Source organism: Hoplias malabaricus, chromosome X2, assembly GCF_029633855.1.
Source record: "Hoplias malabaricus isolate fHopMal1 chromosome X2, fHopMal1.hap1, whole genome shotgun sequence".
Lineage (NCBI taxonomy): Eukaryota > Metazoa > Chordata > Actinopteri > Characiformes > Erythrinidae > Hoplias > Hoplias malabaricus.
Genome location: NC_089819.1, coordinates 22,877,755 through 22,890,062, shown reverse-complemented (window position 1 = coordinate 22,890,062; position 12,308 = coordinate 22,877,755). Strand labels below are relative to the sequence as shown.

The 12,308-nt window shown below is 38.1% G+C and overlaps 1 protein-coding gene across 1 annotated transcript in view; it reads right to left on the bottom strand.

Annotated features, from left to right (window-relative positions):
• The window catches only part of LOC136677228 (BMP-2-inducible protein kinase-like), a 39,259-nt gene that overhangs the window by 10,986 nt on the left and 15,965 nt on the right, over positions 1–12,308 (bottom strand). The window contains exons 2-12 of the mRNA XM_066654699.1: positions 11,126–11,244; positions 10,616–10,721; positions 9,908–10,050; positions 6,923–7,044; positions 6,303–6,384; positions 4,612–4,744; positions 3,667–3,770; positions 3,474–3,553; positions 2,216–2,364; positions 1,469–1,677; positions 5–130 (exon numbers count right to left, since the gene is read on the bottom strand). Of these exons, the coding sequence (XP_066510796.1) occupies positions 5–130; positions 1,469–1,677; positions 2,216–2,364; positions 3,474–3,553; positions 3,667–3,770; positions 4,612–4,744; positions 6,303–6,384; positions 6,923–7,044; positions 9,908–10,050; positions 10,616–10,721; positions 11,126–11,244 (1,373 nt within the window). The remainder of the gene's footprint in view (positions 1–4; positions 131–1,468; positions 1,678–2,215; positions 2,365–3,473; positions 3,554–3,666; positions 3,771–4,611; positions 4,745–6,302; positions 6,385–6,922; positions 7,045–9,907; positions 10,051–10,615; positions 10,722–11,125; positions 11,245–12,308) is intronic.

Below are 12,308 nucleotides of genomic sequence, written 5' to 3'. Positions count from 1 at the left end.
TCACCAGGGTTACGTAGTGCTGCTGCTGCTGCTGCTGCTGGGGGTGATACATGGACTGCTGCATCAGCATCTGTTGTTGGAGCATATGCTGCTGCTGTTGCATCTGGAGGCTCTGCTGTATGGCCTGATACTGCAGAGACAGAGAAACAGAAGACATAAAAGAAGGGGAGAGAAACCAAATATATAATAACAGGGGCATCATTACATGAAATATTTCACTGAGTGAGATTAACTTTAAATATATGTTTAAATCCAAGATAATGCACTTTTTAAATTTTTTAAAAAATGCATTAGTGAATATTTTGCACTATAATTGTAGCACAAATTTGCTGGAAAATCACATATATTGTTCCCTAAAGAGGGTACGTTCCATTTGTACTATGTTCTAGCAAACAGCTTTCGAGTCTGGATCCTTTTCATTTCAAAGGACAGACATTAACAAGTACAGGTGACGCTCTGCAATCTACACTGAACTCCCAAATAAACAAAGAGCAAAGGAAAAAAAAAAAGATACTGGACATATGTGAATAATAAAGCAGAACAGAGTGTAAACGCTTGTGAAGCTGAACACATTTCAGAGCCACAAACAGACAAGTGGAGAAGGCTGTTTTGGAGCAGTTGTGAGACAGCTGTGTTAGGCCATCTGAACCATTAACAGAGTAAGACACGATTAACCAGCTGACCACCTGCTGTTCTACTAACACATTCTGTCTCTCTCCATTCTAACAAACAGCGCCATCTGTCGGTCTGTAGCTGAAATTAGTGAAGAAGGATAATGCATAGAAAGGCAGTTATTTTAAATAAGTTTTTTTTAAATGATGCACGGGCTACACACATTCAAACTCAATTTTCCAGTTAGATGTTTCCTGTCATTTCATGATATCCACTTCATTTACATCAATAAACTGTTTAAAACTATTGAAAAGCAAGTGGCTTGTTCTCATTTGAAACAGTGACTCTTCACAACCCTGATTCCTCTTTGTTAACAACCACTGTCATTATAGACATTAAAAGCAACTGTATAAAACACTGTATGACAAAAGAAGACAAATGCTACCGTGTTCAAGAAGGCAGTGCAAATATGTGACACAGCTAAACAAACACTGGCAAAAACGTTAACATTAAACCAAGTCAAGTAAAAGGGGTGAAGACTTAATTGAAAGAACCCATACCAGCTGTAAAGAATGGGGTGACTGCATCATGCTCTGCTTTGAAATAGACTACTGCACTTCAGAAAGTAGATAATATCATGAAGGAGGAATAATCATGTAGACACCAAACTGATCTTCCAGCAGGACAACAAAGCATTGCTCTTAAGCATTTCTCCAAATTTGCACAACAAGGTGAATGTACTGGAGTGGCCATTGCATAGTCCTAGGTTTGTGTAAACATTTGGCCTCAGATGTAACCTGAATGCACCTAGATTTGGGATAACGTTGGGGAAGTAATCAGCACATATAGGCATTACCTGCATGTACTGCAGTTGCTGTGCATTGACTTGCTGCTGGTGAATATTATGTTGCTGTTGCTGCTGCTGCTGATGATGATGAGGATGTGGCTGTTGTTGTTGATGAAGTTGCTGCAATCTTAGGTCTCCAGGCTGCAGCTGCTGTAAAACTCTGTTTTGTTGATTGCTGCTTGGCACCTGCACAGCTGCTGTCTGGCCATTCCCTTGAGCTGATAAAAACAAATCCACACACAGGGGTTACCACATTCTATTAAAGCTGCTCACTGTTTAAACTGTGTAAAATACTATATGGGTGACATGGTGACGCAACAGGTACTTTTGATGCCACGGGACTCCAGGGTCCCAGATTTGGGGGTTCAAACCCTTGCTCAGGTCACTTTCTGTGAAGAATAGAGTGTGCTTTCCCTGTGTGGGTTTCCTTTAGGTGCTCCTGTGTGTCTTCTCACAATCCAGAAACACAAGCTGGTAGGTGGACTGGCTATCCAAAAAGTCCACAGGTGTGTGTGTGTGAGAATATGTGAGCCCTGTGACAGACTGGTGCCCATTCCAGGGTGTGTTCCTGCCTTTTAGCCAGTGATTCTGGGTGGATTCCAAGCGGGCTCTGTACCCACCGCAAACCAGAACAGAATAAGCATTTTACAGATAATGCATGAATGAGTAAATACCACAGATTAAAAGCAATAGAGTGTAGACTGAATTTGGAAAGGACAGACAAAAACCCTGTAGGAATATTAAACAGAGCCTTACCTTTCTGACCATTGCTAACTGCTGCAGAAGGGACAGTCATTTTCACAGGAGTTACTGAGTTAGGCAATGGAAGGACATTGCTGTTGGCTGCTTTTGGCCTTTGTCTCGGAGCAATGGATGTTTCCGTAGGACCCACGGTTTCTGTTATTCTGCAGAAATTAATAAAGCCACTGTTTAAACTATTTACACTACTGTTGGTATCCAAGTTTTATCAGTTGTGACCATGGTTCTTCGGTCAATATTTCTCAGTAACCCTAGTCACACTTCATTTCAGGCCCATAATGATGTTGTCTTCTCACAGTGGAAGAACAGAAAGAAATCTGTGATTTTTGCCCTCAAAGACAAAAATGTATCTTGTACGTTCACAGGTAAGTACTGTGAATCCGATATGAAAATTGTGGTTGTCTTACAAAGTTGGAACTGGAAATTAAATAACTGAATTGTGGTCTTTGACTTTTCACAGCACAGTGGAACCTCTACTTACGAACTTGATCCGTTCCGTGACTCGGTTCATAAGTAGAAAAGTTCGTTTCTCGAGTCAATTTTCCCCATTTAAAATAATGGAAAAGCAATTAATGTGTTCCAGCCCCCACCCCGAAAGTCACACTTTTTGCACTGATATATGTTTACAACGAATTAGTAAATAAATACATGTAGAATTACTAAAAATAAAAGAGAAATACAGTGGTAACAGTAATGGAAAAGTTTTAAGTGGTTTCACATCGCTACCTTGAAGACGTGACGACTGGCTGGAGGAGTAACACAGGCACTGGCTGTATGACGGGAGGTGGGGGGTGGGGGGAATAACGGAGAGTAGGTGGGTGAATGTGGGGAGAAGAAGCGTAGATACGGCTTAACTTAGCACGAATTTCGATGTCTGCTATTTACACTAATGCTAAATTGCTAAAGCTACAATGCGCTAATCTTAAAAGCTCACTCAAGTCTGGGCGCTGGGAGATTTGCCTATTGGGGTCAGTGGCCATTTCCAGCCGCTGGCTCGGCGGAGGCTCAGTTTTGTTTCTAGAGTCATGGTTCATTGGTGGAGGCAAAAAATATTCAAATGCCCGGTTCGTATCTTGGAAAGTTCCTTAGTATAGGCGTTAATTAGTAAAGGTTCCACTGTAATTACATAAATAGTAACAAAATAACAAACTAGTCTTTTCGTTCTCACATTCTGTTTTCTAAGTAATTAAATAAATAAACCATAGCTTTCAGTTCAACATAAAAGAAAATGTAAAATTTCTGTCCACACAAATACCTGGCTTTCGTCATGCTCTTCTTAGCAGCGATGTCACTAGCTGTCAATGGCTCTGGCAGCGAGGTGGGGATGGGAGAGTTCTGTCATCAGAAACAAAGCCAAATACTCACCACCACTTACAACTGCTACAAGCTGGGTAAAAATCTCTGAGGCAAAAATCTGTAATTCCTAAACCAGCACGGGAAAGACTTACAAATAGATTTGGCACTGGACACTCCTTTCCAGCTAATCTAAAGGCAAAGTAAGAGACTTGATAGATGTCTGGTCTTTTTTCTTGATCTGGCTCCAACATGTATCCTACAGTAAGAAAAATCAATTTACAGGCTGAACAAAAGAAATGACTGAGGAAAAAAAAGTAGCCGTGTTGCCATGATAGTTAGCAGCCAACTCAGAAACACAGCCGCCCACAGAAACTAACCTACAAATAGGTTTTGTTCATAAGGCTGTGCTCGCACGAGCATATTTGTATCCATAAATACAATGTGTTGCTGATATCTTGCACATGAGTGAATGAATCTGCACAAGCAAATACAAACCCCACCCATCACACTGTGAGAAGTTCAGCTGAGTTTTATTAATGTTACACATTGTCATGTCCGTAAGTCTGAATGCGTTTTTCCGTTTGAAATCATCTGAAACACTCGTGTTTTTGATGGAGACATGTGTGAACATAGTCTAATGCTATTTTAATTCTTGATTTCTACTAGGAATCCCATAAACTATAAATGCATGTTCAGTTTTGCTTTTTGAAATGATTTCTTGTTAGTAATTACTCGTGATATATCCTGAACAATACCCCCAAGTTTATTATTTATTATAACATCTGTTTGGATACATCATATAATATAACATTCATAATACAAACATCAAATTAATTTGAGTTAATCTGTGACTACATTTACAAATGAATCTTTACAAGTGAGTAAGTATGAATTCAAAGATTTATGAATGAGTGATAGCATGGTAAACATACTGATGAAAGTAGCACCTCAAAATCGCCACAAGGTGGCACTACTGCCCAAGTAACCTCAATTCGGATCACCACATTTTCTGTGTTAATTATGCATTTTGAGATTTGATCATACTCATCTCCTCCAGTGAACTGACATCAAGGAAAGGTGTGACTGATAATACTCACTGATTAAACTGTGAAGTTTAGAGGAGAACTTCGAACTGTCGGGAATACTGAAGATTCCGTCACATATGGCAACCTGACTCTCCCCAAAAGGGAGCGTGAAGAAACACAGCTTGTACAACAAGCATCCAAGTGCCTAAGAGGGGAGAGAGAAGGGGATGAGGGTTTATTTCTCCCCAGACTGTAACATAAACTGAACCCCATTGATATTGCCCATTGAAACATTAAAAAAGTCTATTTTCTTAATAAATAAGGCATTGTTAGGATAATCTACATGACACAAACATGTTTTGTGCTGTCTTGTAGAATCCATTCTATTTTTAGGGGAAGTCTAATACAGGAAACACTGTCATGCATTTCCTCTTCTTATCTTTGCCTGCTCTAACATGATGTCCATGTGGCTGTGGCTGTTAACATGCATCACATGGGAGCCCTGAGCCTAGGATTCTCTTTAGGTTTTTGTGTTTTAATGCTTTATTTGATTATTTATTTTTGTGAGACAAGGCGATAACTTGAACAGTCTCTCTATCTCTTTCTTAGAATGTGTGCTGAAGAGGAAGTTTTCTGTGGCAAGTGGCACACACTTCTTTAGAACAGAGACAAGCCAAAAATATACTGGCTTCTCTTTAACATCTGTATTTGGACTCGTTTGCACCTCACATGACTGCTGTTTGGGATAAAGCAATAATACTTGACCTGCCATAACACATTACATTAATGATTCCTTTAACTTTGTTAATGTTTGAAGCATCATAAAGTACATTTAACAGTTCTTTTTTTATTATTATTATTTAAATGAAGTGGTTTGACTTAATGTGTGCATAAACAGTGCGCAGGAAAGTGAAAGTGTGAGCAGGAAAAAACGGATTAGTTTTGCCTGTGAAGCTTCAGTGAATCAGATCCGCCTGATGCTCCCGAAGACCCGATGATCTCAGTTAGGTACGGGGTAAATTACAAGTCAGTACATAAAACTCACTTTCATAACTCAGTGTTTGTCGAAACTAAAAATATATCAAAGTAGTGAAAACAGTACAGCAGCATAGGTGCTCTAAGGCATGTCAGACACAAAGCTTATTAACTGTAAAGTGTTAATCATTGACAAACTGATCCAACTAGGGGTTTTGTCAGAATTGTGTTTATTTAAAAAAAAACTATTCCATTCACTTCATCCTATTATTTCTTGGTGTTCTTAAGCCATGTTTATCTTAACTTATTAAAGTACTTTTCCAAGCTTTAATAACCAACCTAGAGTGGATTTTGAGGCACAGCAGAACAGATAGCACCCACTTCCTGTGTGTGTTCTCATTTAAACAAGCGATTAAAAATCACACCCGTCTACATCAGTCAAGTCAGAGAACGGCATTTCCACACATGAGCATTAGGGAACTAAATAAAAGACGAGACCAGGGCTTTTAAGTGACAGATATTAGACTCCATTTCCTTCAATGTACTTTGATATATAAACAACAGAAAACAGGCAACCATTTCAGGGGAAGAAAGGGACTTCCTCCCCTTTGAGAGCCCTTATATTCAGAGGAAACCAGTTTTGCTTTGGAGCTTGCGTCACCTGCCCAGCCAAACCAGCTCTCCGGCATAGCAGTGCAATGGAGAGTCAGGACAAGCAAGAAAAACGAAGGGGTATGTCAGTGTGTGCATTTGTGTGGGTGTGGTAACCTTTGCGTGCATGCGCTTACCCAGATATCAGCCTTGGTGGTAATGGCTTTCCCTTGGTATAAGTTAATCATCTCTGGGGCTCGATACGACAGGGTCGTGTATCTGCACACAAGTATGAGAAGCTCAAAGGTGCTTACCGATGTTCCTATACGTATATTATGAATAGCATAATCCAGATTGTAGCTTACAAAATTACATAACTGTCCATTAACATTTCTTTTGAGGCATGTTTGTTATTCTCAGTATGACACACTTAACTCCAAATGTGTATCTCTTTTAATGTCAGAAATTACACCTATTTAAAATGTTCTAAAAACTAAGAACAGATTGGGCCCAGTATATTATGATTCCATTTTAACACTTAACCAGTAATTAACTTTATTAACTCTTTCAGGAAAAACAGTTTAACTACTTGGTACACATATAACATCAGACATTTACATAATGTCATGATTTTACAGCAAGTTTACTAGTACTTTCTAGTACTCAGTCAAATTAAATATGGATTTATTGCTCAAATATCTGTTAAATAATGCATTATATTCTTTCTATGAGACAAACCGTGGGCAAGACACATGAAAATTAAAGGACTGGTAATTCTCAGCCCACATACTGATTCTTAAATTTCAAAAGGTCTTACTTTTTAATCTCGTCTTCCACAGCAGTCACACCATCTTTAAGTGGGTGCAGCATTTTGTGGGTGGCACTCCCAAAATCGCACAAAACATAATTCCCCTGATCGTTCAAGAGGATGTTTTCCACCTGCAATAAATTGGACAGACACATCAGCACAAAAAAGATAGAGGAGGGGGGAGAAATAACAGAAACACCCTAGACCACACTAAATTACTAATTATTTAAACCCTATGTTTAATATAAAGTGAATCAAAGAAAATGTTTCAGATGTTAAAACAGATTTTTGAAAAAAAAAATGCCAGCAACACATCACAAAATATTATTACAGGGCAACAATGACTGGTAAAATCGTGCAATGTGGCTAAATACAAATTGGGTTCATTGGAAACTGGCCAGTGACATGATTGGTTTTAAAAAAAAGAATCTCATTGATGCTGAGTCAGAAGTAAAGATTGGGGAGGATCTCATCATTTTTTGAAACACTGAAAGGGCAAATAGTGCAACAATTCAAGAATCAGGTTACTCTGTGTGAAACAGCAGATCCTGGAGAGTCCTTCAACTACCATACATGATACCACTGAACGTTTCAGAGAAGTATCAGGCTGAGTGAAAAGTCGCAGGACACAGTTTTATCCGAATACCCCAGTAAATAATGGTTGAGGGGGGCTATCTTTTAACCAATGTCTGGAACATGACTGCCATATGGAAAGCCACCATATTGGATCAAGGGCAAGTTTTTCCCCAATGGGAGGGTGGTCATGTAGCACATCAAAGAAATAAATGGGTGTCCTGCGACTTTTGACTAACCCTGTATATATAATAGAGCATATTCAGAGTGTAGCACTAATGTAAACAGATGGGATACATTTCCTCCTGTGCTGGAGAGAGTCAACACTCAGAAGCAAAGCCATGGTGTAGCACCATGAGGATAAAAGACAGTTACAGTATATTAGCTACATTATGATTTTCGTCATGGGATCTAAAGGATAACTGTGAGTACATCATACTCCAATGCATTTTTCTGCTCTTGGGACCAAATCTGAGTGAGATTCATACACATATTATATACAAGCTTCAGTAACTGTGTTCTTTCACTAAAGTTTTAACACGTAACAGACTACACACACAGGCCACAATTTAGTTTGTCTGATTCTTTTCTCCATTTACAGGTAAATAGTCTGATCCCACTGTCTCTGAGTGGAACAGATATTTGGAGGATAATATTTTATTGTCACTGTCTGCCTAAATAACTTCTCTGTTTTGGCTTAAAATATAATAGTCATTTTCCTTGTTTGAAAATGTGAGTGATCACAGAGATCTAAAAATCTCCCTACACTTTCTGTAGGGCACAGAGTACGTCATAAAATAATGGTTTCCGCACTATTTCAACATCGTAGTATGTTGAAAATAATTTAGTCAGTTACAGGGTTTACGTTTCTCTGTCAAATTAGTGTCTAATTACTGTCTGGGTGAAGTCTAATTAGTTTAATTATCTGTGAGGTGAACTATGTAGGGAGTATGGTGCTATTTTGGGACTACAGACTGACACAGACGAACAGGGCTCTGTTTACAAACTTGACACGGATAAAATGATCAGAGATCCATACTTATGTTTCTTTAATTTAAATGTTTATATAAGGACTAAAAGTGTTGACAGAAACAATAAAGAATTTTAAACATCACAGGTGTGTTTTTTTTGAGTTGTGTGCCAGTGGGTAACCAAATGTTTGTCCCCAATATGGGGACTACTCTACACAGTGACGTCAGCTGCAACTGATGCCGTTTTCAGAGCAACATGATGCCATTTTTCAGAAAATGTCTATCCATATTCTGCACATGCATTACAACAGCACTGCCCCATAGTGAAAGATGTGCTAAATTAGTTCAGACACATTGAAAAATACTGTAATAAAGTCCCAAAGAGTTCGGCAGATGAAATCGTTTATGAAGAATGGAGTCAAGCAATTGGTTTCTTCAGTTTACAGGCAGTTGTTAAAAATTGGACAAGTAATGCAAGACAGGGGTAAACATTCTTCTGTCACAACTTGTTTTGCTGGCAACTAATTCAAAATGAGCAAATATTTTAAAAATTAAAATCTCTGTTTCAACATGTGAAATATTTGTTTCTGTGCTGTTTTCAAATACATAGAGGGTTTAAAAAAATTTAAATCCGTGTATTTTCTGGAAAAAGATTCTGTTAATGGAGTTTGCAGCATCAGATGAACACAGCTAACACCACTTGAGAACCGGAGCACTGAGAACTGACATTGTTTATTACTTCTTACTGGTGGCTAAAAGATTCAGGTGACTGGCACCACTGGCAAGTTCCCACAGGTTCCTGCCAAAAGGCATTTGTGCTCCTTTCAGGCAGCATCACCCATCAGACTGTGCCTAAACAATTCTGTTTGTGCATGGGTTTTTCTAAAGTTCGCTAGTAACATTACAAGGGAGGACAACGAGATATGGGAATTGATGTCTAGTGCCACAACTTGGTGAGAGAGACGAACACAATTTGTCCTTACCAGGTCTGCTATCTCCCTCCTCCCTCTTCACTCTTTGTTTATATAAATTAACAAACTGGTGCAGAGGGAAATACTGAGCTTAAAGACTTAAACTAGACAAAAGACAGAGGGAGGAAGGGCAAATGGAGACAGTGAATAAATTAATTTTGCACTTAGGCTGAAATAGTGACGCCTAAGATTTGTCCCTACAGACTTAGGGTTTTACTTAAGAACACAGGAAAAACAGGGCGAGTCGGTGCTTGCGTTGTAAACTGCAGCAGAGATCTTTCTTTTAAATTTATATATAAAATGACTACCTAGATGTAATAATATTATTAAAACATCTTTAAAGGCTGACTAAAAAGTTCTGTATTACACCAAAACCAGCCGCAGTGATAAATAAATTAAATAAATAGATGCTTTTTCTACAGAAATGCAATCAATTCATTCTTTGGCATTTCAATTATACTGAGTGCAAACTACATTACCTTCAGGTCTCTGTGGATGACCGGGGTTTTACACTGGTGCAACCTGGCCACAGCCTCACAGGTGTCGCAGAAGATTGTGAGGACCTCAGCCTCACTGAAGCCAACATGCAGCCGTTGGTTCATCTGCTTCACTACCTGGCCCGCTACAAGAGACAGAATATGACATACAGGATATTTAGAATGTATAGTTATACATTAAATCTTACTGTACTGTAAGTCTCAAATATTTACAAAGTTAAAGGGAAGCAATATATCTAACAGACACCAATAATGCTATACACATGAGTTAGCGGTTTTTAATAATATTCTTACTTCTGGCAAAAAGTCATAGAATAATTTTTACTTCTCACAGGTTCCATGCAGAGCTTCATAGTAAATCTATGAAATATATGTGGATTATCTCAGTCAATATCTGTGCAAAACTGTTACTTACTAGTGGAAACTACTTATTAATTTAAATATTGTTTTAATTCTCAATTTCCCTGCAGCTGCTTTGTGACACCATCAGGTTGTAAAAAGCACTATACAAGTAAATTTGACTTGATTAAAATATATCGTCTCCATTAGAGATCTTTCATAACGCATTTTTCTGATCATTAATTAAACATGTACATGTTGTGGAGGCACAAATGAGTATGTTTTATGAATGACCGGTAACGCAGAGAAAGAGAGTGGGTGCTGTTTGGAGCGCAGCGGTGTGTTCCTGACCTTTACAATACTCCATTAGGATGAGAACCTCCCACACACTGTCTCCTACTGGGTTGATGGTAGAGTCCAGGTAGCTCACTATGTTCTTATGGCCTGACAGCTCTTTCTGTGGGGGACAAACAAAAAATAATTTTTTAATACTTAAACCAGTCGAGGAAGTTAATCTAACATTTGGCAAACATTTAAAAGAAAAACATTCCAGAAGTGATAAACAAACATGGGCTTAACTTCATTGTGTTACAGTGATTAAAAAAATGAAACTGTGAATAATTTCATCAAGTTACGTTCTACTTAATCTTTTATCTAATGATTTGGCTGCATATCTGAGTAGGTGAACATATCTGCACACAAAGCTTTCAGTTTCAGACTGCTTGCACATAGAGAACTTCATCAGTGTAACCGTAGCAGTTACGCAGCATAACAGATACATAGTTGTTTTTGTTTTTATTTTTAATTCACTCTGATAAGTGCAATGCTCAGTCATGCTACTGTGGTTATCTCACAGCTTACCATGATTGTAATCTCACGCTTGAAGATGCTCAGGTCGGGGACGTTGTTTACATACATTCTCTTCAGAGCACATCGAACTCCACTGTGGGTGCGGGCCAGGAACACCATTGAAAATCCCCCTAAAAAAACATTATAGAAGCATAAACGCAAAGGAGTCTGAATCTAATAAGGTCTAACTATATGACATGCCACTAAGGTAAAAACATATTTATTTCTGGATCATAAATGAAAACACTTCAGAAGACTGCAGCAATACGTCAAAAGATGTTAAAAATGAGAGGAAACTGCAGGAGATATGAAGATATTTAGTCGAATACTACCAACAAATTTTAAATTTTGCTACGAATATTTTTCATCTTCTCCAATGAGGCTTCATTTCTAAGCTACAAAGCATTATGCATGCATACATACAGTAAAAGACTCAAAATATGTCTTTTAATACATGTTCTTAATATTTTATAATTGATACGTACTTAATATTGTTTTAAGAGTAGTGCAATCTTAATTGTCTTAAGGATGTCATTATCTTTTGTTTCCACTTGTTTCCAAAAACATCTGTAGATATGTCATGGTTGAAAGAGCTGCCAAACAAGTTCTGAATTAGGGCATTGTTCCTAGCAGAAGAAAAGCACCCTGGTCACTTCTGCTACAACAGGGTCAGTAAAAATATTGCTGTAATATCAATTCCTCTAATATATGAGGGCTTGATGTGAAAAGCTGTAAAAGGTTTGATTCCTGAGTGATCTGTACTTTGTTATCATAAATGCAGTTTACAGAGGATAGGTTGGAAGCAGGAGTTCTGTATAAGCCTCTTGGACTGCTTAAAGTTGTTTGGACCCAACAAGTTCACAACAAATTTCAATCACAGTGGGTCCTATTCAAATCATAAAAGGTTGTGATTAAAGAGGTACAAAAACGCTGAAAAAAGATTTCTAGTGTGTGAAGTGCTTTTTTTCACTGCAAAAAATGCACAAAAGAATAACCGATTAAACACTAAGGTCAATCCTCAAGCATTTTGCAAATTTGTGAGGTCAGCACTTATAAGCACTCTAAACCACTCTTGGCCAAAAAGAGACAGAAAGGAAAACAGGCAATAGAGCAGAGGGTAGCAAAATCTTTCGAAAGTATTTCCAAATAGCTCTTTTATATATTTCTTCAGTGAAAAGTGAAAATGAATCTTCCC